Here is a 27,308-nt window from a genome sequence, read left to right as displayed (position 1 = left end):
AGAGGAATGTATTGGGCACCATTGCAGAGACTGTACGACGGGCCGTTTAAGATGCTTAAGAACAATGGGGTCCACATTTGTTTTGGACATTAGGGGGACGACTGAAACTGGCCCATGTAGACTTGGGCCCAATCAGTGGAAGTCCTAGGGGCAGACTGCCTAAACAGAAATCGATCCAGACTTTGGGTTTGAGGGGGGGGGAAAGCATTGCCGGTTCTGGGGATGGGGGGGAAATGGTGTCATGTGGCGCCCCATTCACTATGCACATGAACTGGCTCCCAAATTGGTGGTCGCACGTCGGCAAAGAGGCCAGCTCCCTTCATCAAGGAGAGAAAGCCCGCGTGCGGGAAGAACCCTTTGTATTTGGCAGTGACATCATTTCTGCCGGCAAAGGTGGAAATGGAAGTGCATATAAAGTCAGGCCTACAGGTCCAAATAAAGTATTCTTGAGTACAACTACATTCTCGTTATTTCAGCGATCACTACAGTGATACATTTTTTTGTTCCATGTAAACCATTTTTTTTCAAGTAAGTGTCAGTGAAATATGGAAGTGATAACTGCTCATTCTATTCTATCGCCTAATTATGCAATTAAAATTTCATCTTGGCAACCCACCATCTGCTTTCTGTCACAATTGACTTGGCCATACATGCCTGTACAAGATCTAGGCAATGGTTGATTTGCCTGTTTTCACCAATCCTTGGTATTTCATTGAGGATTTCTGATTCCCTCAAACTCGTGCAAAAGCCAATTGAGTGTATGTTGAGCAAGTGTAACTGTCGTGGTTAACCAGTGTTTGTTTATTCATTGCTAACACCAAAGTCTGGGCCACTTCATGAGCAGATAAATTTCAAAAATTACTTTGGAAATAATCTGATTAATCATTGGATCTAAGATTTTTAAAAAAGGCTCTGTCGTATTAGAAGCTTTTGTCTTGATGCAGGTAAACAACCATGCCAGCAATAAATTTCAATAAGCTGATTAATTGAAAACTGTTTTGTATTTTATTATAACGTTAAAATTTTAAAATAAACTGCAAACAGTAAGAAGAGCACCTCAGTGATTATGGTTCAAAATGTTCTAAAATCTTACATTATATTTACTGCATAAAAATGGCTTATTTCTGTAAAAACATGAATTGGAGTTGAAAATGGCAAGGCAATGTAAATATTGTTACATTTATGTCTAGGTTCTTTGACGTAAAATCTGCCAATCTTCTAATTACTCAAACTTAATTGGTTAATTGAAAATCTTGAGGAGCTATAGTTGGATTGTAAAAAAAATTGATGCATTGATGACAAGGTATAATTTTGCCACAAACAACAAGTAATATGCTTATGAATAGTTCCGTGCCAAAACGAGTAGTTATCATTGAGTGTTATCTTAAACTTGAGATAAGTAGGAAGAGTAATTGCATTTTAAATGCATAGTCAGTAACTGACCTTTGAAAGGGACAAAAAAATGCTTTTAACTGTGCACAAGGTGGTACTTTTATCTATTTCATAAGTAAATGAGTTTGCAAGAAGCTTGGAATTGTCAGCATTAATGTTTTGATAATTGGCACAAACTATTGTATAGCTATTGAGATTATTTATAATAAGTGAATATATTCCCTTCTGCACATTAATCCGTCTCATTGTTAAGGAAATTGATCTTGAACATGCCCTCTTGAACATCATGATAGTATCTTGAACCATTAGAAAGTCCCGACACTGCTACAGATTTCTAAGTTTGACCCCTTCTGCTCTCTTGGGGAAACCTAAATTTAACTGAAGAACTGTGATTCACATATTTGTCTTTAATGTCCTAAAACATGGAAACATGATGGCCAAGAAATTTGGACACCTAATGCAATGATTTTGAGGACATTAACTATTTTCATTTCTGAATGCAGCACTGAGGAAGTTCGCCTTTGTTATGTTGTCCCACAAATAATGCCACATTGTTCTGAAGAGCAGTTATCATTGAACTTTCCAAGAATAACTTGAGTTGATTGGTGCTATTTAAGGGAGACCTTCTGAAGTAGCTCACACAGCAAAATGAGGAATCTTATCTGGTTAGCTCCCCTTTAATTTCAGTAACTTACTTGCTCACCCCATTGACCTTCTGTTGACTTTACTGTGGATGCATAGCCTAGTGACAAACATCTGGCTGATCATCCTGCAGCCACTCCTTTCCCCCACCTAATGTTGTGATCTGATCTCAGATTTCTGACCCTTTCCACTATCTCCAAACCCACCCACCACAAGTTACAATCATCAAACTAACCCATACTTTTTTTCAGCGCCACCATCTCAGGCATTCATTCCTCGTGCCCACCTCCCAGGTTCCATCTCTTGTGCAACTCCCACCCCCTTCCTCTCAGTTATTAATCGGGCTCCCGAGTGCCAGTCCTGAGATTCCCCAATGATGTAAATCCCCTTTAACTGTTCCCAGTCCTGAACATACTGTATTTTTCTTCACATGAATTAAGAAACGGGGTTGGCGTAGCTGTTAGCGCAACACTATTACAGCGCCACCGATCAGGTCAGGGGTCCAAATCCCACACTGTCTGTAAGGAGTTTGTACATTTTCTCTGTGTCTGTGTGGGTTTCCGCCGTTGCTCTTATTTCCTTCCACTGAGGGTTGTAAGTTAATTGGGGAGCACAGACATGTGAGCTGAACCGGCCTGTTAAAAAAAATTGCAGTAAATAATCAAGGTTTATGTCAATTACAAGATTTATTAGCGTCAATCTCTGTGTCCATAGATTACTAAAATTAATCAAAATATTCAATGTGTTAAAATCAGTGATTTTCAAACTGCCCCCTAAACTCACATTCCACCTGAAGTATTCCCTATGCCATAGGTGTCCTGTGATTAATAAGGGATTGCTTAAGATGGTATGGGAGTGGAAAGAAAAAATTTGTAAACCTCTGTTTTAATCGTCCCTAATGGACTCATTATGTGCACGGTTTCGTAACTCCAAAGGAAATGGGCCAATGACAATTTTTCTCAAGCAAAATATTTCAGTAACAATTGGGTCTAGAGCAGTGATTCTCAAACCTTCCCTTCCCACTCACATCCCACCTTAAGGAATCCCTTACTATCACAGACCAGAGAATGCTTGAAGTAGAATGTGAGTTTGGGGGCGGTGGGGGGGGGTGGAGCTGTTTGAAAATCACTGTGTTAAATAAATGAGCTGAATTTATGGCCAGTTGAGCATGAATGTCTAGCACAAATGCGCTTAATCATAGACATTAAGCATCAGGTATTACCCAACAGCATAATTAGAAAGCCACCTTGGTGTTGTGCACTCTACTAATGAACTTGAACTTTGTTACCAGAACAAACAATTGCATATCTCTTCAACAAATTGGCACAGCGGTTAACACAATGCTGTTACAGCACCAGCGATTGGGACTGGGGTTCGAATCCTGCGGTCTGAATGGAATTTGTATGTTTTTCCCATATCTTCATGGATTTCTTCCAGGTGCACCGGATTCCTTCCACCTTTCAAAAGCATACAGGGTTTGTAGATTTATTGGGTGGCACGAGCTCGTGGGCCGAAAGGGCCTGTTACCATACAGAATGTCTAAATTAAGAAAAAATCCTGTTGTCTCTGCTTGATTGCTCTTTGTCATTTAATTTAGGTGTTGCTGAGTTTAAGATCATGAACTAATGGCATTACAGTTGTTAAGAGTGGGGACTCCAGTTTCCTCCCACCATTCGGGTGTAGGTTAATTGGGTATAAATTGGATGGCACAGACTCGTGGGCCAAAATAGCCTGTTACTGTGCTGTATGTCTAAAGTTACATTTAAAAACATGTAAATGTAATAGTTTTAATTTAATTTTAAAAATAATTTTAAAAAAATTAAATTTAGGGAAACACATGAAAATGAACAAGGATAAGCAAGATTCTGAGATTAGGATAATCACACAATGTTTTTCTTTCAGATATCTGTGTTCCTTCCAATGGTAATTCCACCACCCAAGCCTGCAATTCTGCAACTAAATCATCAAATTTTCTCTATCTGTTTTTTCTGGGACAATTGTTACATGGAGTTGGAGGCACCCCCTTGTACACATTGGGGACAGCCTACATCGATGACTGTGTTCCTAATGATAAAACTTCCCTTTATGTTGGTATGTTTATGTGGCTGCTTGTGTTGTGTTATATTTACTTCAAAGATCTCTGATTTTTAAGGAAACTGTAGGACTATAGAATAGATTTGATACTGTATATTCACAGCAAAATAGCATAAACCATATTTTCAGACATTGCCATGTTAATAAGTGTGAACAATGCAAATTTGAAAAATAGGATGTTTATTTTAACACACAGCTACCATCATTTTGTTTGGAGCTTGAATCTTGTTAGATTGTCCATGTTATTTCTCAGGATTCAATACAAATATTCTTGCCAATGTAACAGATTAAAAATTATTCTCCATATCTGCATGTGACTTTGAGCAACAATGGTTTATTTTGCATTCAAAAAGTTTCAGCTTTAGATGTACAGGTTTGCCTTCAAGCAATCAAAGGGGAATTTGCAATTATAACTGCCACAGCATTTATTTGCATTTGTTAGCTGCTTTAACACAGTAAACCACATCAAGGTGCACCACAAGAATATTAACAAAAGGTTAAGGCAAGTGTATTGGTTTCAATGAGAGTACAAAAGAGTGATAGAGGCAAATGGACATAATTAAAAGAATTATAGACTTTGCATTCATGTATCTGAAAGCACAATTACAATCATGTTTTTTAATATTATAGCTTTAAATCTAATTAAATAATCATGTGTTACGATACCCTGCAGGTATTGGAACTGGTATGTCAGTTCTAGGCCCAGCCATTGGATATGTTTTAGGTGGTCAGATGCTGGACATCTATATTGATGTCAATGATGTTTCCAAGTAAGTTGTTTTAATTTATTTGCTGTTATTCTTGTAGAATAAGCTAAAAAGCTTCTGAGCCTTCTCTGCCATTCATAAAGATCATTGCTGGGCCTCTATCTAAAGATCATTGCTGGACCTCTATCTAAAGATCACTGCTGGACCTCTATCTAAAGATCACTGCTGGACCTCTATCTAAAGATCACTGCTGGACCTCTATCTAAAGATCACTGCTGGACCTCTATCTAAAGATCACTGCTGGACCTCTATCTAAAGATCACTGCTGGACCTCTATCTAAAGATCATTGCTGGATCTCTATCTAAAGATCATTGCTGGATCTCTATCTTAAGACCACTTTCTTGTCTGATCCTTGTGAACCTTAATTCCTTTGATCGTAAACCTTTCATGCCATTTTAAAATACTCAGCATTGCATCCTTATCCCTCTGAATAGAGAGTTCTAAAACTCTTCACCTTAGCCCTTTAGAACTAGCTTCTAGCTTCTCAAACAGAAGAGGATTCTCTTTCAACATCTATTTTGTAAATGCTCATCAATATCTGACATGTTTCATTAGAATCAATTTTCATTTCCTTAAAAGCAAATGAATATGGACCAATTTTGTTCTGCATTTGGAGAAAACATATTGCTGGTTGTACAAATGAAAGCATCTTACTATTTATAATTTTCCTTTATTTTCATTTCTATACATGTCTAACATGCAGTGCCTCATGAATATACAAAAATTATTGACTGTTTATAATTTTTCTCTTGGTCAGAACTTGTTCAAGGCTGTGACAAAATGAGGTTGAAGCCTTAAAGAAAACAAGAGACTGAAAGATTTTTCAGATTTATGTTGTGGTTTTAAGTAAATCTTCTATCACACCTGCATAATCTTTGCATTCTTTCAAGTATCCCATTTTGATTTGGATAATCTAATTCATCTAGTATTAACCACTGTTTATTAAACCATAAGGTCTGATGCAACTTCTCTGCTTTAGTCCTCTGCCAAAATTATATAGCTCAGGTTTTCATTTGCCTTCTTGCACTTTTCGTTTCCCCTTTCCATCTTCTGCAGTTGACCAGACCCTCCATGACTCCATGATCCATTCATCCCTCCCCACCCACCCTTCTCTAATCCCTGGCACTTTCTCCCACAATCGCAGGGGATAAGACACATTCATACACCCTCACCAACTTCCAAGGACCGATAGAGCCATTGCAGACGAGGCCAAGATTTACTTGCACCTCATTCAACCTTGTCTACTCTATTCACTGCTTGCACTGATGCCAACTGTACATCAGCAAGACTAAGGGCAGACTGTACAACTATTTTGCAGATCACTTGAAATCTATCCTCAACAGCCATCCAGAGCTCCTAATTGCATGCCATTTCAACTCCATTCCCACACTGACCTGTCTGTCCTCGGCCGTCTGCTCAACCCAACACAAAGTTGAGGAAAGTCACTTCATATTCCGACTGGGTAGTCTGCACCCAATGGTATGATCATGGAATTTTCCAATTTCAGGTAATCTGTACCTCCTATTCCCACATTGTATTATTCTTTCTGTTCATATCCCATGCTTCCATTGTTGTCCCCTTGCTATAATGAAGGTGAGAGAGATGGAGGAACAGCTAAGGGAGGAGGGATTTATGAGAAAAAATGTTGTTTCTCCAGTATCCTGTTATTCTATTTCCCTTCCCACCTCAGTCTTGATAAAGGATTTGGAATCGAAAGAGTTGACTGGCCATTTCTCTCCACTGAGTCCCTCCAGCTTCCTTTTTGTTCCAGTTTCCAGCACCTGTGACTATTGTATTTCTCAGAGCCTCACAGTGTTCAATACAAACCTGCTCATTCTTTTCTCTGGAGTTTTATGTTAACTTTGAAATTCTGCCATGTGAACCCAAGTCCAGGCTATTCTCATAAATCAAAATGAGCAATGGTTGAAATTGTACACTTGGTCCAGTCTGAAGAGCAAGTTTTATTGTCTTCATCCCTTCTTTAGTTTAAAACAGCTACTTCCTCTTTCATCCCCTGGGCATCAATGTGTTTGAAAATCCATATCAAGTGCAATACAGTCATCAATCCATTGTTTATTGAAGAAATCAACTGAGTTAATGAGGAAAGATTTTTTTTAAAATCATGCAGATTGTTTATCCTCTTTCATCGTGGCTATCATGGCCTGCATCTTCCTCTTACTGAAAGTAAAATGCCCAGTTATCTCTAGGCAGCCAAACGCTCTGCCAGTCGAAAATTCGTTGTTTCCAAAATGACTCACTCTTTTGATGACTATAAGACCATAGGAGCAGAAATGGACTATTCAACCCATAGAGTCTGCCATTCAATCATGAGCTGATCCATTTTCTCACTCAGCCCCACTGCCTGACCTTCTCCCCATAATCTTTGACACCCTGGTTAATCAAGAACCTATTGTCTCTGTTTTAAATACACCCAATGACTTGGCCTCCACAACTACCTGTGATAACAAATTCCACAGATTCATCACTCTCTGGCTAAAGAAATTCCTCCGCATATCTGTTGTAAGTGGCCGCCTTTCAATCCAGTGGTTTTGCCCTCTTGTCCGAGCCTCTCCACCATGTGAAACAACATTTCTGCATGTACTCTGTCCATGCCTTTCAACATTTGAAATGTTTCAATGAAATCCCATCTCATCTCCTAAATTCCAACAAGAATTAGCCAAGAGCCGTTAAACATTCCTCATTTGATGTAGCCCTTTGATTCCTGTAGTCATCCTTGTGAACTTCCTCTGAACTCTCTCTCAGGCCACCATATCCTTGCTTAAACGAGGAGCCAAAAACTCACAGAACTCCAACTTGGGTTTCACCAGTGGCCTTTACAACACATCCCTGCTCTTATATTCAATTCCTCTTGAATTGAATGCCAGCATTGCATTTGCATTCTTCACCATTGACTCAACCTGCAAGTTTACCTTCAGTCTATCTTGAGTCAGGTCTCCCAGATCTCTTTGTATCTTGGAATTTTCAATTTTCTCCCCGTTTAGAAAATAGTCTCCCTGATTATTTCTTCTACCAAAGTGCATGACAGTACACTTTCTGACATTATTTTGTTTGCCACTTCTCTCCCCATTCTTCAAATTTTCTAAGTCCTTCTGCAGCCTTCCGTGTTTCCTCAACACTACCTGCACCTTTGTATCATCTGCAAACTTGGCCACAAAGCCATTCATTTCAAAATCTAAATCATTAATGTACAATGTAAAAAGAAGTGGCCCCAACACCTCCCTGTGGAACACTGCTAGCAACTGGCAGCCAACCGGAATATGATCCCTGTATTCTGACTCTTATTTTATTTGCAATTATAAATTATTTTCTGTTTACTCCTTTTACTCTTTCCTCATATGCTCTTTGTTCCTCAGTTTCATTTTTGAGTTTTTATTCTGGTCTTTCTTAATACTCAGCCAGATTCCTTATTGAACTATGAGCCTGCCATTTATCATATTTGTTTTGTTTTATATTCATTTCTACATCTTCATTGGACTAAGAGCTCTACCTTTTGATGTTTTTCTTTGCTCCTTGTTAGAGTGCATCAAGACCACTCTTAACTAATTCCTCCAACTAACTGCTGCCCATTTTTCATTTTCTGCTTAGCTTGCCAATCCCTAGATTTCAATTCATCTGGGTTAATTTTGATTTTCTAAAAATGACCCTCTGTCATTAACTGACCTTACAATTAATTTCCTCATTATTTTCCCACAAAGAACCCTAATTAATCATAATTGTGATCAATATTTCCTGAATGCTCCCTTGCATTTGTTCTATTTAATTTCCTGATCTTGAGACAGGTCTGCTTTTTCCTTTAGTGGGCTAAAAGTATTCATCAACTGAAAAATATATTGATTTTATAATCTTATTTACAGTGAAATATCAAAATATGATGTTGAAATGTGGAAGCAAAATTATTTTGAGGATTGGTGTGACCATACGAGATAGACAACAGACTCGCCAAGGCAAATAGCGCCTTTGGAAGACTACACAAAAGTGTCTGGAAAAACAACCACCTGAAGGAACATACAAAGATCAGCGTGTACAGAGCTGTTGTCATACCCACGCTCCTGTTCGGCTCCGGATCATGGGTCCTCTACCGGCATCACCTACGGCTCCTAGAACGCTTCCATCAGCGCTGTCTCCGCTCCATCCTCAACATTCATTGGAGTGACTTCATCACCAACATCGAAGTACTCGAGCTAGCAGAGTCCGCAAGCATCGAATCCACGCTGCTGAAGACCCAACTGTGCTGGGTGGGTCGCGTCTCCAGAATGGAGGACCATCGCCGTCCCAAGATTGTGTTATATGGCGAGCTCTCCACTGGCCACCAAGACAGAGGTGCTCCAAAGAAGAGGTACAAGGACTGCTTAAAGAAATCTCTTGGTGCCTGCCACATTGACCACCGCCAGTGGGCTGATATCTTGGCGCTTCACAGTTCGGCGGGCAGCAACCTCCTTTGAAGAAGACCGCAGAGCCCACCTCACTGACAAAAGACAAAGGAGGAAAAACCCAACCCCAACCAACCAATTTTCCCTTTCAACCGCTGCAACCGTGCCTGCCTGTCCCGCATCGGACTTGTCAGTCACCAACGAGCCTGCAGCAGACGTGGACATACCCCTCCATAAATCTTCATCTGCGAAGCCAAGCCAAAGAAGAAAGAAGATGATAAAAGCAGAGGAACTGATGATGAAAAGCAGAAGTGCAATTGGAGGCTGTAATGCTTATTTAAACTAGAGCTTTTATAAATATGAACATAACAGTTTGTAATAAAAGATGCTGACACAAGGGCTTTGGCATTAAAATATATGCCATAGTCATTCATATTGGATGTCATCATTGTGAATTTATTTTAAAAGACAGGAAGGGAAGGCAGTCCTCTGAAATTAAGTTGAAATTGCTGTTGTTCAAGTCCCTCAGAAGCATGAGAGAAAGCTAACACAAACAAAATTGTTTAAAAATTGACTTTGTGCAGTACTAGGAGGTAAAATTATGACACTACTGAGAAGATCTAATATGATATTTTATTTATTTGGTAGCATTGATTTACAGCCTGGTGACCCTCGATGGCTCGGTGCTTGGTGGATTGGGTTTCTTTTGTGTTGGATACTTGCCTGGACTTTGATTATACCTTTATCGTGCTTCCCAAAACACCTACCAGGCAAGTGTCTTGACCAATTCAATTCAATAATTAAAAAAAATTATTGATAGATCATTGAAATTGCATAACATGTCTGAAAAAGATCTGAAACAAATAGCTTTGAGTTTAAGATGGTGTCTGTATGCGTGGATACTCATTTACATAAATGTGGATGCTTTCCATCCAATTAAAAGGACTGAGAATATGAACATTGGAAAATAAAGATGGCTAAATTACTTTTAACCTTAAGACTAAAATAAATTTCTGTTTTGTTTTTGATAAAATTTTAAGGTCATATATGTTACTTAGTAAAATGTATATTTTCTCTGCAATAGTACCTTGAGTTTAAGTGTCAAAGTTTTCATCTGTAATGCTGATAAACCAACCAATAGCATTGGATGCCGTTTCAATAATGGAGATTATGTATGGTCAAAATGTCTGCCCAGAGGATGATTAATATTTGAATGTATAATTAAGCTAAGTTGAATGTCTAATTAATCAAAGTTGTCTTCTAATGCTTCTTAAGGAGTCCACATAACATTGTGTTGGCAAGCACTAGTTTACAAATAGGGGTCCTGGTGAAAATTTTACTGTTGGTAGGGTAGTAAACATTGGCCTTTGATGTCCTCGAGAGGTTATGGGCCAGAGTTATGCCATCTGACATTGCATAATTTCAGCATTGGTTTGAACATTTTGGGGAATTTGACTGACAAGGCAGAAGTAGTTAGAATGAGCACACTGGCTTAGTAGGTTTTCCTGCTGCCTCACAGTTTCATTGACCCAAGTTTGGTTCTGACATCTGGGGCTTAAGTGTTGAGTTTGCATGTTCTGCTTGTAACCACATGAATTTCCTCCATATGCTTTGGTTTTCTCTCTATCCCAAAGACATGCAAGTTAATTGGCTTTTGCAGATTATTCTTAGTGTGGGACAGGGATAGCTAAACCTTTTTGGTTGTATTGAAAAATATGAGTCACATGGATAAACAATATTAAGCCTGGCAGTTTTCAACCAGTTACACTGCAAGAAAACAGACCAGAAAATCCTGTGCCATCGAAAATTCAGTTTCTATCAGAATAACTATATGACACTACTGGACAGTTTTAACTGTTGACATTACAGTTGTTTATTGATGTGCTCACATTACAGTTGGCATTAATGTATCTGCTGCTCTTTAAGTAAATGAATACAATAAAACTCTTTAAAACTAATTCAAAAAGCAATGCAAAATAAAAACAGGAAAAAAAAGATCAAGGAACAAGGCAGTCTCCAACATTCCTCCACAACTCTCAGTGAATACATTTCATGGCCCAAGTGTCCACCTTAATGATTATGATACAAATGTGTAAATCTGTAGATAGGTTATTAAAGTTAATAGATTCCTTACAAATCAAACAAACGTCCCTGTGACTTCTGTGACAAAGTATTCATTTCCCACCATGTGTGAAGTTTTTGGCATTGCCTTGCTATTTTCTGTCTTTTTGGTTCTGCCATGTTTAATCAACTAAGGTGCACGATTTTTTTAACTGAGGCAAGCATTTTCATCAATGAGTAACATTGCAGGTCGGTCTAGTAGTTGTTCAAAATGGCAGCGATATCTAGTGTTGAAACTAAGTGTACACACAGTCCAATTTATTATTAGAGACTATGTTCTAATGGGCTATAATCCATTTTATTTTTTAAATTCACCATGGACCACTTAAAAATGAGCAACGAGCTACAGTTGGCGTGGAGGCTGTAGTTTGGCCACTCCTGGTGTAGGAGAGTCAAGCAGATGTTGATGGGTATGTAGAAGAGAATAATTTGCAGAGAAACAAGTGGAGGAATATACCTGATGGGATTATCCTGAAAGGTGGTTTGGGGGATTTGTGAAATGGATTAAATGTTCATACCCAAGGAAGTTGGTTGGGGAGGGAATACCCAGGTAATACCTGAGCCTTCCCTTTCTGACAATTCTTTGTGATCTCGGAATAACTTGCTTCCACTTTGGTTTTGTGCACATTAAAGTGTGGAAACAGCAAAATATTCTACAGGTAGAAGATGACATGCTGTTCTTCATGCTTATTTTGTATTTCCCTAGAAAGCACAGGAAGCTGTTGGCTGAGAGGTTGGATGCAGAATTGAATGGAAACTCTAGGTCACTTTTGGGGAATGAATGGGGATATACTGAAAAGTGATCGCCCAATCTGTGTTTGGTTCCTCCAAAGAAGTCTACCTATTCTCTATCACATATATTCCCTTTCTTCTCTTCACTCGTCCCCCACCCTGATCACTCCATACTTTTCTTCAACAAAAAAATGCCAAGTATTTTCACTACCAGGTGTGATGAAAAGATATTGATTTGAAATATCAGCTGTGTTTCTTTCTGTACAGACTCCTGATATCTTGGACATTGTTTTGTTGACACCTCGTTTTTGCCTGCCACAATAGTGTGGATCCCACAATGGCCATCCATTTAAATTACCTGTCCCATTCCCTTGCTGACATGTCTGTCTATGGTCTTGTAACAGACTTCAACAGGGATTTTATCTGAAGGCTGCACCTGGTAATTGGAATCAGGTGACTCAGGCAGTTGGATTTGAAAGGTTCAGATCAGCAGGAATCTGAATGGGCAATAGAGATCAAGTGATCCACAGAACTTGCATCACAGGGTGGTATTAATTCACTTTAACTCAGCAGTATGGGGAGACGGTACTATTAATTGGAGTTCCCCACAGTGTATGCAGCAGTGAGTAGGAAATTTACAACTAACTAGTTTTTTTTTCTACAGTCTCATACACTGCCAGACTGAGACCCCCCCACAAATCGGAGGAACAACATGTCATCCTCAGTCTGGGTTCCCTCTAACAAGATCACATTAACTGTGACTTCTCTGGTTTCCATTAAAACAACACCACCATCCCACCCCAATCTTTGTCCCCTGTCTTGTTTCCTCTCATTCTCTTCCCTTTCCCTCTGTCTTCTTTCATATAGCCAAATTGATTTTCATCTTTCCTCTTATCGAATCCAATTAACATCTTTTGTTTGTTGGACTCCTCCCTCTCTCATTCTTTTCCCTTTCTCTCTCATTCTTTATTCAGATACCTGCCTGCTATTCGCTTATGCAGTATAGCTCTGATTATCCAAAATTGGAATCTCAGAAATCCTCATTTATCCAAAGGTTTTTCAGAGCTGAACTGACCTCACAGGCTTAAAAAAAATTCACTTGACATGAAATTAGAATGAGAATTGTTCTCATTTCAGTTAACTCCCTCTCCCTTCTCTTTCCATTTCCTTACCTTCCCCTATTGACTTTTCTCTCCAACTCTTCCTCTCAAACTGCGTGCCACTGTCTCCCGGCCGCAAGTGGTTGGAAGAATCCTTGTCCTGCCATCATCAAGGAGAGTGGCCTCCCAAGCAGGAGTGGGGGCGTCGGTGGGGGGTGTCGGAGTGGCAGCCAGCATTTTTTTGGTGAGAATTAAACTTTATTGTTTAAACACTGTTGCAAGTAATTGGTGTTGCTACTGTCGTTTATCAGATATAGGCCTGGTCCCAACCATTTCGAACCATTGGAGTTCTACTGTACCTTGAAGAAGGGATCAGATCCAAAACTACAGTAATATATCTTTACCTTCTATGGATGCTGCGAAACCAGCTGAGTTCCTCCAGCAATTACTATGTTTTTTTAAAGCTACAATCACAGGCTCCGAATGCGACTCACTGGTAGAGTTCTGCAGCACTCCTCTTAAACACACATAAAACTTGTGCTGATATGTTGCACGTTGCCTGACAAATCTGGCCTTATCACCATCTATTGAGGAAGAAGCTGAAAAGTAGAAACACTAGTAAGAAGAGGAAGTGTAAAACCAGGAAGCGGAATATAGGTTGCAATATATTTCATGCACTGCCAAACTGACACCACTTGTAATTTGGATGTACAGCACCTCATCTTTCGACTGGGCACCCTCCAACCAGATGGCATTAATGTTGACTTCCCTGGCTTTCGTTAAACACCCGCTTTGCCTTTGCTTTTCCCTATCCGTTTCTCCATTCTTTCTCCTTTTGCACAAATATAATAAATTCTTACCTTTCCCCTTACCCAGGTAACACCTTTTGTTGGCCTAGATTCCTCTCCCATTGTCTGAATTCTGAGACTTACTGAGATTTCCTGCTTCTGGCTTATTCCTTGAAGAAGGGCTCAGGCCCGAAACATCAGCAATATATCCTTGTCTCCTATAGCTACTGAAAGACTGGCTGAGTTCCTCCAGCATTTTGGAGTGTTTTTATTGCAATATACAGTAAAACCTTATTAGAATGCGGTAGTTGGGGTCCAAGATTTCATACCACATTATAGTCGAGTCGCGAAACAGTTGCATACATGTCGTGATTCAGGAAGCAGGAAAACAGAATACTGTGACTCAAACCCGAAAATAAGACCTTTAAACTCCACATATTAACATACACGTCTTGTAAATGAGCCATAAGAGACCATTTTTGAGTTTGTGGCTCTTAGCCTGGCATCCTAAAATCGATGTTTGGGGTCCACAGACACCCACGCTATAAGCGATTCCGTGGATTAGCGAATCGCGTGTTAACGAGGTTTCACTGTTTACTTCCCCTTTTTTGCCCTGATGCACTGTAAGGAAATAATTCACGACTAACATCAGTAATCTCAAAATAACTCCTCAATACTAAATCTTTCACTCAATGTAAAGAAAACACAGAATCTCCTTTGTTCAATTAAATTAGGAACAGCAAGTACATAAAATCAATAGAACTTCCATATGGATTCTCTAAGTGCATTCGTGTGTCATTAGGTGAGTATTACTCGTCACCGCTCGGAATTTCTGCCTCCATGGTCAAACTTAGCAGATCCAGATCCGACAGGGCTTGTTTGAGAGACCTTGGCACATGTGGTAGACTGATTGGTAGTTAGGTTTCCAAGAACATCCTTGAGGAAGCCTGTTCTAAAACTCCCAACAAAACACCCCTAACATTCAAATCACAAGACTATAGTTGGAGCTGCAAACTGTTTCTGTTGACTGTACTATCTCATTCTGGGCCTTGGGCACCATCAACCTGAAAGTGATATCTTAAATAGACCTATCTTAAATAGTCCAAGTCCTGCAGATATGGCAACCCAAACAATTCTTCAACATTTTAGGTTTCACATTGTCCAAATGTTTTGATCATTACAGGCACAGAAAAAATACAACGTGGAAAGATTTCTCAGGCCCACAGTTATAAGGATGGGAAGATTTTCAAACAGGATAATTTTGGAGAGAATTTCAAGGATTTCTTCACAGTACTTTTGGTAAGATCACTGTAAAAATTATCTCCACCTTGGAGAGGTTTCTTCAGAATGTTTCTCGTGATCATTATAGTTTTTATACCATCAGGACATTGCCAAACTCTGAGTGGTAATTGAACTGTAGTTTGCATTTCCATGAGGTGTCAATGCTGGCTTATAAGCTGAAACGGAAACAGCAAATGCTGAAAGTACTCAGCAAATTGGGAAACATCTGTGTAAAGAGAAACCAAGTTAATTTAAACCCTAACAAAGGACTTGGGACCGAAATGTTGGTTCCCCTTTACTTCCTGTAGATACTGCATGATCTCCTGAGTTTCTCCAGCAATTTTGTAGAGTTAATCCACAATTTTAATCTAACTGGCCAAATGTTAAGGGGCTAGATTCATATTCCACTGACTTCCTTTATGGTGTATTACAAACTAACATGAATTTTATCTGCATATAATATAAACATGCAAGACAACATTTCAAGAGCTGAGTCCAAATGGGTGACATTTGTTGCAGCCAATAAGGGATTTGCAAAAGAAGATTCTCATCAAAACTGGTCAATAATAGAAAAAACCGTCTAAAGAATTATCAAAGTATGAAGAGACACCTTACGTGGACGCAAACGATGTCAGGGTTGCAGATTGTGGGGAAGGTTGTCAAAGGATATAGAAGGACATGGATGTTGGAAACATGGGCAGATAAGTGGAAAATGGACTTAATCCAAACCAGTTTGAGGATTTGCACTTTCTGAGATCATTGAGTTGTAGTCATTGAGTTCTACAGCATGAAAACAGGCCTTTCAGCTGACCAAGCTAGTTCAATTTGCCTGCTTTCAGCCAATATCCCTCTAAACCATACGTGTCAAACTCTGGCCCGCGGGCCAAATTTGGCCCGCGATATAATTATATTTGGACCGCAAGATCATTTCAAAAATGTATTAGAGGTGGCCCGCTGGCTGCCACGCCAGTATAGCGCATGCACAATAATACTACAAATCCCAGAATGCATTGGCGTCAGCCCACTATTCGCCCCCACCTCCTCTGTTTACGTTGCAGGGTCTCACCGTGGACTCTGGTTTTGGGGCCTGGCCGGTGTCAGGGGAAGCCAAGGCCGCTTCCCAGCGCCCGGAACCAGAGGCCTCAGGCTTGACCTCGCCAGGACCGTTGGCCACTCCCCCTCCCTGCCGCAGGCCGACCCGCGACTCACGCTGACGGGGCCGCTGATCCCCCGAGATGCCGCCCTGCAGCGAGAGCCGATGCCCCCGCACTGTCGTGTCTCCCAGCCCGCCCCCCCCCACCGCAGCGCGGCCTGGCCGGTGTCAGGGGAAGCCAAGGCCGCTTCCTAACGCCCAGAACCGGAGGCCTCGGGCCTGACCTCGCCAGGACCGTTGCCCACTCCCCCTCCCTGCCGCAGGCCGACCCGCGACTCACAGTGACGGGGCCGCTGATCTGCCGAGATGCCCCCGCACTGTCGTGTCTCCCCGCCCGCCCCCCCCACCGCAGCGCGGCCTGGCCGGTGTCAGGGGAAGCCAAGGCCGCTTCCCAGCGCCTGGAACTGGAGGCCTCGGGCCTGACCTCGCCAGGACTGTTGCCCACTCCCCCTCCCTGCCGCAGGCCGACCCGCGATTCACGGTGACGGGGCCGCTGATCCGCCGAGATGCTGCCCTGCAGCGAGAGCCGATGCCTCCGCACTGTCGTTGTCCAACCCGATCGCCCGCAAACCCCGCCCTCCCGCACACAGGCCTGAGTAAGTATTATGAACTTTAATCTCAGGATAAAACGATCTTCCAATAGTTTCATGTCACAGTGATAAATATATTCCTGGTTAAAAATGGTCCTGCACCTGAATACAAGCTCATTAGGCATAAAACTTGAAAAGTGTGTAAATCAAAGGATATCTGTACCAATGGAAAAAGGGCATGGCAAATAACCCTGCTAGAGTTCATGCCCACAATCAGTCACCCATTTGATTGTTTCAGTAATCATGTTATTCTCCCACATTCTCAATAGCCCTCAGATTTTACTATTCGACAGCACACTAGCAACATTTGACAAATCCTCTATAGAGAAATATTATTGATTGAATATTTTATTTCTCATTTGTTAATGCTTCTTCTGGAAAGAGTTTAACCAAAACTATTATTAAACATTTATTTTAATAAGAAAAAGTTTAACATTACATATGTTGAAAGAAGAGAAAACATGCAGATGTTGTTGAAAATTTTCAATAAATATTTAGTTCGGCCCTCGACTTAGTCCAAGTTTTTAATTTTGGCCCTCTGTGAATTTGAGTTTGACACCCCTGCTCTAAACCTTTAAAATCCATGTTTACATTTATTATGAATTATATTATTGTCCCTGCTTCTATCATTTTTTTTCAGGCAACTTGCTCCATTTACCTGCTACCTCTGTGTGAGGAAATCTACGCCCTCTAGTTTTAAATTTTCCTTTCCTAGGGAAAAATTCTACAACAGTATGCTTTTCATGATTTAATAAACCCCTACAAGGTCCGTCCTTAGCTTCTTATGTTCATGGGAGAAGAGTCTCAGCATATCCAGCTTCTCCTTGGAATTAAAACCTATCTGTCCTGGATATTTTCTGCACCCTCTCCATATTAATGATATTTTTTTCCCCATAGCTGGGTTATCAAAACTGTATTCCTGTACTCAATGCACAGACTGGTTAAGGCAAGTGTAACTAAAGTCTTCTTCACCACCTTGTCTACCTGTGTTGCCACTTACATGGAATTATGTGCCTGTAACCTCAAGTCACTTTGTTCTCCAACACTCCCCAAGTGCTGCTCTCCCAAAGTTTTAACACTTCACACTTGCCTCACATAAGTTACCACCTGCCATTCCTTCGCCCATTTTTCCCAGTTCATCTTGATCTTGTAGTAATCTTCGAAGACCTTCTACACGGTCTACTTACCACTGATTTTTGTGTGATCCACTAACTTACTCCGCATGTCCGCTACATTCTCAACCAAGTCATTAATATCAAATGACATGCAGCAGTGGACCCTGCACCATTCCCTGGAGCACAGCCATATGCCACCAATCTGAGTAACAACCCTCCACTACCACTCTCTGTGTCCTACTTTCAGGCCAATTCTGTGTCCAATTAACTTGCTCACCCTGGATCCCAATGAATTGGACATTCCAGACCAGCCTACCATGCAGATCATTGTCAGAGCCCTTGCTAAAGTCCATGTAAACAACATCCCTACCACCTTTATCAGAAAGTATACAGTAAATGGAGGATCCTTTTGGTGATACAGAGGGATCTTGGGTGCAAAGTCATAGCTTTTGGAAAGTGACAACACAAATAGATGATATGGGAAAGAAGGTATGAAGCACTCTTGTCTTCATTGTGTGAGACTTTGAATAAAAAAGTTGGTAAGTCGATTGCAGCTGCAACTTTGGTTCAGCACGTTTGGAGTATTGTGTGCAGTTCTGGTCACACATTACAGGAAGACTGTGGAAGTTTTGGAGAGGGTGGAAAGATGTTGCAAGGATTAAAGCGTATTCGCTGGCAGGAGAGATTGGACAAACTTAAATAGTCAGAGCCATGGAGACAACTTATAAAATCTATAAACTTATGAGAGACATGAACAGAGATTTTTTTCCCCCTCAGGTGGAAACATTAAATATTAGAAGGCATAGATTTAGAATGAGAGGAAAAAAACGAAAGGAGATTTGCAAGGCAATTTATTTTTTACTCAAGAGAGTGATCCTGAAAAGCGCTGCGAGCGGAGGTGGTGGAAACAGCTGAGATAGTGATGATTGAGATTCACTTCAACAGGCAGGAAAGGAATGGAAGGATATAGAAAATGAGTCTATGGTTTGGATTAGTTTAAATTGGCATCATTAGCACAGACGTTGTGGGCTGAAAGGCCTCTTCCTGTGCTGCACTGATCCATGAGAAGAAGATGGAGGGTTATGGGCATTGTGCAGGGAGGTGGGACTAGAAAGGGGTGTTTGGTTCGGTGTGGACTAGAAGGGCCTAATGGCCTGTTTCCGTGCTGTAATTGTTATGTTATGTTATGTATTGTGACCATAAGCCAGAAATACATACCACTCACTTTGATCTGCAAATGTAGAGATGCCAAACTGATAAGGGTATTCAGGATGACCTTAGAGTAAGCAACAATTTCACACTCCGAGTTCTATTGATGTTTTTAATTTTTACAGCAAATATGCAAGGTCTTCATTTTTTTTTACATGAGAATACTATTGACCCTCAATTTAAATTAAAGGCCAGCACCTATGTCACTGTTCCTTCCTTGTTTTCTTATTTTTGGTGTGATTGTGGCCGCACCTACATGGCAGGCGAACTGGCGCCAGCAGTTGTGGTCGAGTCCGCAGTCAGAGACATACTCGGGAGCTCTCAGTGCAGAACAATACAATGGACAGGAAGTTGACGTCACTTCAGCCCCACACAGACGCTGGGACCAGCATAGATCTTTCAAGAGCCTGAGGTTGAATCAGTAAATCAGTTGGTTTGAAACTCGACTTGACTCAGCGTTTCTCTTCCACTCGCTGTGGCTGATAGCCACATTGGTGACCCTGACAGTCCAACGGCATTTGGACCCGACATGAACGACTCCAGCAACATGGACAACACAAGCGACTCATCTTTTCAAAATAGTTTCACTTAAACCGCCAACTTTCTGGACCCCTCAGCTCCTCATCTGGTGTCAACAAACAAAGGCCCAGTCTGGGTCAGGAACGCTGTCTCCGATGAGACCAGGTTCAACTATGTGGTAGCAGCACTTGACCAAGAGACAGCAGGCTGAATAATGGACTTTATGCAACAGCCCCCAGAGGCTGGCAGGTATGGGGCACTCAAAGCCTTGTGGGTTGGCACTGTCAGCCTCTCACATTGCAAACAGGCCATGTGGTTGCTGCGTGTGGACGGCCTAAGCGACAGCGCACCGTTGGCCCAAATGAGTGACATGCTGACACTGGCAGATGGCCATAAGCCGTGTCTACACTTCGAACAGATCTTTTTGGAGCAGATGCTGGAGGACAACCACCTCCTACTAATAAATAAGGATTTCTCCAACCTGCAGAAGTTGGCCACGCACGCAGACATCCTGTGGCGCACAAAAAGAGACAGTGGAACAAGCGTCGGAATTAGGGCTGCGTCACGACTGAAAGCCGAACCACCCCATGCCCCAGCAGCGAAGTTAGCACGCCCACACCAAGAGACAACAACAGCTCCAAGTCTTGGTGTTTCTACCATCAGAGGTGGGGATCTGGGGCCTGCCAATGCCGACTGCCATTCTTGTTCCAGGGAAACAACAGGGTCAGCTGTTGCTGATGGCTATGGTGGCTGGCCAACACGATAGACTCCTGAATGTCTGGGTCAGACACTCCAGGTGCAGGTAGACACAGGAGCAGAAATCAAATGTTCTTTCCTCCAAGCCATGATACCAGGACCAGAAGGGACTCACAGCAGCCAACGGGAGCACCATCCACACCTACGGCACACACACCACCCCTTTGCAATTAACATGGATACTTATGCTGGCCGCGGTGTCACAATCACTTTTGGGTGCAGGCTTCCTATGCACACAATGCTTACAGGTGGACCTGAAGGGATGACGGCTAGTCGACATGAAGACATTTCAAACCTTTCCTCTCAGTGAGGCCAGATTGCCGGCTCCACTCCTGGACTCAGTCATGTGTTCGGACAACAAATTCGCAAGGGTGTTGTCAGAGTTCCCAACCATCTTTATGTCACAGTTTTCCATGACATCCCCCAAACATGGCATGATGTACCACATTCCCACTAAGGGACAGCCCTGGCATGCCCAAGCATGCAGGTTACCACCAGATAAGCTCTGACCAGCAAGGGAGGAGTTTAACAAGATGGAGGAGATGGGCATTGTGCAGCATTCAGACAACCCGTGGGCCTCTCTACTCCATATGGTGCCCAAGTCCACAGAGGATGGGACTACAGGAGGCTGAACGAAGCTACTATCTCTGATAGGTACCCAGTCCTGCACATCCAGGACTTATGGTCAACCTTTTCAAAGATAATCCTGGTATAAGAGTATCAAATCCCTGTCCAGGTAATATCCCAATGACAGCCATAATAACCCCGTTCAGTCTTTTCAAATTCCTTAGAATGCCGTTCGGTCTCAAAAATGAAGCCCAGACATTCTAACACCTCATGGACACAATAGGGGGGTACCTGGACTTTCTGTTCATCTACCTGGATGACATGCTGGTAGCCAGCTGCTGCCTCCAAGAACACCTAGTATACTTGCGCCTACTCTTTTCCTGGCTCAGTGACTACAGCCTGGCGGGCAACCTCATCAAATGCTAGTTCAGCCTACCCATCATTAATTTCTTGGGCATGTTTGACCATCATGGTGCTGTTCCCCGCCAGGGAAAGTGGAGGCCATTCACAAATTTGCCAGGCCCATCACAGTCAAGAGCCTGCAGGAATTTGTCGGATGGTTAATTTTTACCACCACTCATCCCCTCCGCGGCCCGGATCATGCACCCCCCTGTTTAGCTTGATCTGGCAAAACCAAAGAGGTAACTTGGACAGAAGAAGCGATGGCCGCTTTCGACCAGGCCAAGGCAGCTATAGTAAATGCTATGCTCCTGGTCCACCCCCCGGGTAGATGTCCCCATGGCTCTCACCGTAGACGCCCCAAAGCTGCAGTCAAAGGCATTCTTGAACAGTTAATTGAAGGCCAATGAAAGCCACTTTCCTTCTTCAGCCAACACATGTGACCCCCAGAGATCAAGTACAGTGTGTTCGACAGAGAACTGCTGGCCCTATATCTGGCCATTCGACACCAGTATTTCCTGGAAGAGAGGGAGTTCACAATCTTCATCGATCACAACCCCCTCAACTTGTAATCGCCAAGGTGACCAATCTGTGGTCTGCCTGGCAGCAGTCCTACTGTTGTTCATATCAAAATTCACCACCACAATCAAGTATATCTCAGAGAAGAGCAACGTGGTGGCCGACCCACCCTCCAAGAATGGATTATGCGGAGTTAGAAGAGGCACAACTGAGGGACAATGAACTATTGGCGTACCGAACCATAGTCACCGGACTCTGCCTCGAGGACATACAAATTGGGCCCAGAGATACCAAACTCCTGTGTGACATTTCCACCGGGCAACCTCGGCCCATCGTATTGAACGCTTGGAGGTGCCAGATCTTCGACACCTTCCACGGATTAGCCCACCCTTCCATCCGGGTGACCACCCAGCTAATCGCAGATTGCTTCATGTGGCATGGCCTACACAAGCAGGTCGACCACTGGGCCAGGATGTGCACACACGGCTGGACCTCCAAGGTCTAGAGGCAAGCAAAAGCGCTGCTGCAACCTTTCTAGCCATCTCACAAGAGGTTCGAGTATGTGCATGTGGATATTGTCAGCCCACTACCTGTCTTGAAAGAGCAAGGTGCCTATTTGCCATGGAGGTGGCTGGAAGCTGTCCCAATTACCGACACGACGGCAGAGACATGCACCAGGACACTGATTGCAACCTGGGTGGTGAGATTAGGGCTTTCCACCCACATCACCTTGAACAGAGGGGCAGAGTTCACCTCGACTCTAGTCAGCAGCAGCATAATTGCTAGGAATCCAGCTCCAATAGCCAATTGCATACCACCCTCAATCTGGGTAGACGAATTCCCCTGGGTCCTGCTGGCATCTGCACAGTCCCCCAAGGAAGACCTGGCAGCGACATACGCTGAACTAGTTTCCGGTGCACTGCTCACAGTACCTGGCAAATTCGTGTCCGCACTCCATGGCCAGGAGGACACACCAGCAGAGGTCCTTTCCAGACCGGAAAAGACTCAGAACACTTGCTCCAATGCAGACGTCTCATCATGAGGCAAGGCCCTTCTTCATACCCAAAGACCTGTAGCAGCCGTATGAAGGACCCTTCAAGGTGGTACGTCATAACGGGGCAACTTATGTTTTGGATGTGGGAGGCCGAGAGGAGACATTTACCATAGACCGCATCAAGCCTGCAAACCTGAACATTGAGCACCCAATCAAGAGGCGAGGATAGCCATGAAAAACAGTGTATGGAGTATGGTTTCAGTGCCTCCTATAGCTGGTTCTGGGAGATGGTCCATGTGGCAGCTCACCCACACGCCAGGTGAACCGGTGTCAGCATTCATGGTTGAGTCTGCAATCAGAGACATACTCAGGAGCTCAGTGCAGGGCAAAACAACAGACAGGAAGTTGACGTCACTTTCACCCCACATGAGTGCTAAGACCAGCATGGGCCTTTTAAGCGAACTTGAGTGAATCAGAAAATAAGTTGGTTTGAAACTCAACTCAATCTGTTTCTTCCACTCGTGGCTTATAGCCATAAGATAAAGGATACAGAACATTAAGGGGTTGTCAAGGAAACTGTGATTACACTGGAGTCTGACTTCAGGTCTTCCTCAAACTGTGACTGAACACTGAGTTAATGTTGCCTGCAGCATGTGATAAAAGAGAGCTGTTATTTGCTTTTCAGCAGAGAGGCAATTAGAGAACAGTGTTACATGCTGCAAGGAAACCTCCAGTGAAAAGTCTGCCACAGAGAGAGTACCACAGAGAATATCACAGATCATTGTCTTCTTCAACATTTAAACTTCTGATTTCTTTCTTTTAAAAATATTTTTATTGAGTTTAACATATAAATCCTACATACAAAGTCTTTTAATAAAACAAATAACAGGTCATAGCATATACATATCACAAAGTAAATATAAATGTAAATGAAAACCTCTCCATAATTGTTAATTTAACAATATTTCATTAAAAATAATTCTGGATAGAAAATAAATAAGACTAAAATAGACAATCCCTTGATCTTATCAAAGGGCAAGTTCTGTCTAATTTAATGATATGATCTATGATAAACATATTAAACCCATATTTAATGTTAATCTTAAAAAAAGGAATAAAGAAAAACAAAAAAAAAAACTAAAACTAAATCTGATCTATCACCTCCCTCTAATCAAGGTTACCTTGTAGGAAAAGTTGTAAGGATATGGATCAAATAGTGAGCTTCAGACACTAGAAACTTCTGGCTTCAATGCAGAGAGCAGCAGCATTCCATCCAGTGTTTTATTGACATTATTGTTCAACAGAAGCTTTCCAATTGAAATAAGCCACATGGGAGTTGAAGGTGTTCTGGATAGGTTGTCTAAGGCTACAGCAGGAAATAAAATCAAATAGAAATTTGGGTGGAGGGTTGGCAGATGGAATTTAATCCCAACAACTGTGAGGTGATTTATTTTGGTAGGACATGTAGAGTAAATGATAGGACACAAAGAAAGTGTGGATGAACAGAGGAACCTGTTGTGCAAATTTAAAATTTACTGAAAATGGCAACATCGGTAGATAGGGTGATGAAGAATGCATATGATAAGTTTGCCTTCCGAGGTCAGTCGTGGAATACGGCAGTTGGAATGTTATTTTGCAATGTTGTAACGTCACAGACCAGCAGCAATAGAAATTCACCAAGACAATAATTTTTTAAAACAATATTTTTATTAATAATTACTAGTAATATAACATCTTATTTAAATCTAAATTTTACTCTAACTATGCAGTGTGTGTGTGTGTGTGTGTGTGGATTAGCCAAACATTACGGTTTAAGCACAATTCTTGAAAGTCAATTCCCAAAGTTCAGTCTTGGAAATTCTGTGTTGAAATTCAGACTTTTAAACTGATGTTCAGAAGTAATTATGAAGCAATTGAGACACTGAGTGATCAGACTGCTCAAAACGCACGAATCCTTGTCAATTAGCTTCATGAGAAATGTTCTTTCATACAATGATTATCACAAATCTCCTCTTCGTTGTGTAGGAGAAATGAAACTTTGGACTTCTGTGATGGTTCCACAAACCCAGACAAGGGCCAGATGAAATGGCCATCAGAATGGTCACGATCCAAATTAAGCAATTCTCCTGCTTCCTTTACCCAGATATGGGCCAATCAAAATGGCCATTATAAGGAGAATTATTAGAATTATCCATTTCATAGAGTCATTCCACCTCTCTGTTTTCAGATTATTTGCTGACTGAAAACTTGTCTCTTCAAGTGTCTCAAACACATGACTCATCATATGACTTCACTCACCACTCTCTTTAAGCGTCCCATCTGTTTTTCTTGAATAAACACATTGTTCTTCTCCCAAAGTATCAACTTTGAGTAATATTCCTACTTGACGGTGCCTTCTGTTTGACCACAAGCTTAAAAGGTTTTGCTTTAAAAGGTTTTGCTGTTAAAAGTTTGCAGCCTGTGTTAACCCTTAAAGTGTGGTTACTAAATTAAATATGAGCTGTGAAGTCTATAAATGTTTTGCATCCTGCACCAAGCCTCCAGAGTAACACTGACTAAAAACAGGAGCTTGTAATATACTGAACACTAGTTGGGGATGCACTTAGAGCAATGTGTGCAGTTTTGGTTGCCACACACCATGGGAAAGATGAGATTGCACTGGAGAGAAGGCAGAGGAAATTCACCAGGAGGTTACCTGGACTGGAAAAATCTTAGTTATGGAGAAAGATTGGATAGGCTGAAGCAAAGAAGGTTGAGTCTTGGCCTGAATATGAAATTATTCGTGGCATAGGTAGGATTGATAGAATCTTTTTCCCATTGTAACAGTATCATAAACAAGGGGGCATAGCTTTAAGGTGAAAGGAATGAGTTTCAAAAGGTACCTGAGGAAAAGTTGCTGTGTACAGACAGGAGTGGACATTTGGAATACCAGAGGAGATGATGGAATCACATACAATCACTGCAACCAGAAAGCATTTAGACAGGCAGTTGAATAGTCAAAGCCTGGAAAGAGGATTCCTAATGCAGGGCAATAAAAGTGCCAAAGGGCTCATTTTGTGCTTTATGACTATAATTCTATGAAAGTAGCATCAGCTAATCTGTGCTGGCTCTAAAAGAACATCCAACCATCCCGTTCCTTTACTCTTCCTTTCACTCCTTATCTCTTGCAAATGATTATTTTGCCCACTCTATGCTAAAATAAATTTACAGTAGCCAATTGACTTATTACCTTGTTGAAAGAAATTGGAACATCCTTGGTCAAAGGAGAAAGCGCAAAGTCCAAAGGAAATTGGTGAGGATCAAGCCTTTCTCCCTGGAGCTGTGTGGCGGCAGTACTAACGACCATCAAGGTGCCTATTATCACACAATTAGCCAAAATTCCAGGGCACATTTGTGACAATCATTGATTGTCATAATTTAAAACATTTGACATACTTTGTACAGTTAAAGTACATCTTACTATTTTACTCCATATTTCCTTGGGCCATACTCCAAACTCTGCCAACACATCCTGTCAGCTTAATTGAACCTTGGCATTCAGAAGCCTCCTGCACTCTCCCCTGCCCCCGGCCCATTGTTTGTGAGTTCCCTCCTGACTTCAATTGCAATGATCTGAATTTCTAATTTGCATAGTATAAAAGTTGTAGAGGACGTAATGACACGCTCTTTCCCTCCAACTCCCCTTTACCTGCTTCTTGCAGACCATGCAGTAGCGGTATGGTTTTGTGGAGAAGATCATTTCAAGGGCTGGTGTCTTCATATGTGAGCATCACAGGGCCTAATGGCATTGTTATGTGCTCTGTTCCCATTATTAGGAAGCACTGGGCTATATTCCTACATTACTTATAATGATGTTAATGTTCCTGCTGCCTTAAATCATCTTTAAGCAAATGTCCCACCCTAGTCGCACAATCTCCTCTCTCTCTTCCCATCAGATAGAAGAAACAGTAGTTTGAAAACCTGTATCTCCAGATTTTATGACGCTTTCTTTCTTGCTGTTACTGGACTGTTAATCGGGCCTCCCTTTTGTAACAGATGATGACTTGCACTGGTTTACTGTTGTTTTGCTTTAACACTGTATCCTGCACTTTTGTTTTATAAGACACTGTTCACTACTCTTTTGTTTTTCTTCTTGCACTCATTGGTGAACTGTGGTCTCGTGCACTGCCAAACCGAGG

At 41.8% G+C, this 27,308-nt stretch overlaps 1 protein-coding gene across 4 annotated transcripts in view; it reads left to right on the top strand.

Moving 5' to 3' along the window:
• The window catches only part of LOC138739814 (solute carrier organic anion transporter family member 4C1-like), a 168,461-nt gene that overhangs the window by 69,310 nt on the left and 71,843 nt on the right, over window positions 1–27,308 (top strand). For 3 of the 4 annotated variants that reach the window (XM_069892372.1, XM_069892365.1, XM_069892368.1), the window contains 4 exons: window positions 3,937–4,125; window positions 4,802–4,898; window positions 9,936–10,057; window positions 15,212–15,327. In XM_069892372.1, the coding sequence (XP_069748473.1) occupies window positions 3,937–4,125; window positions 4,802–4,898; window positions 9,936–10,057; window positions 15,212–15,327 (524 nt within the window). The remainder of the gene's footprint in view (window positions 1–3,936; window positions 4,126–4,801; window positions 4,899–9,935; window positions 10,058–15,211; window positions 15,328–27,308) is intronic. The other variant, XM_069892380.1, reaches the window with a different exon arrangement.

Source organism: Narcine bancroftii, chromosome 1 (assembly GCF_036971445.1).
Source record: "Narcine bancroftii isolate sNarBan1 chromosome 1, sNarBan1.hap1, whole genome shotgun sequence".
Lineage (NCBI taxonomy): Eukaryota > Metazoa > Chordata > Chondrichthyes > Torpediniformes > Narcinidae > Narcine > Narcine bancroftii.
Note: the sequence above shows the minus strand (reverse complement) of the source record. Positions and strands in the feature narration are given on the sequence as shown.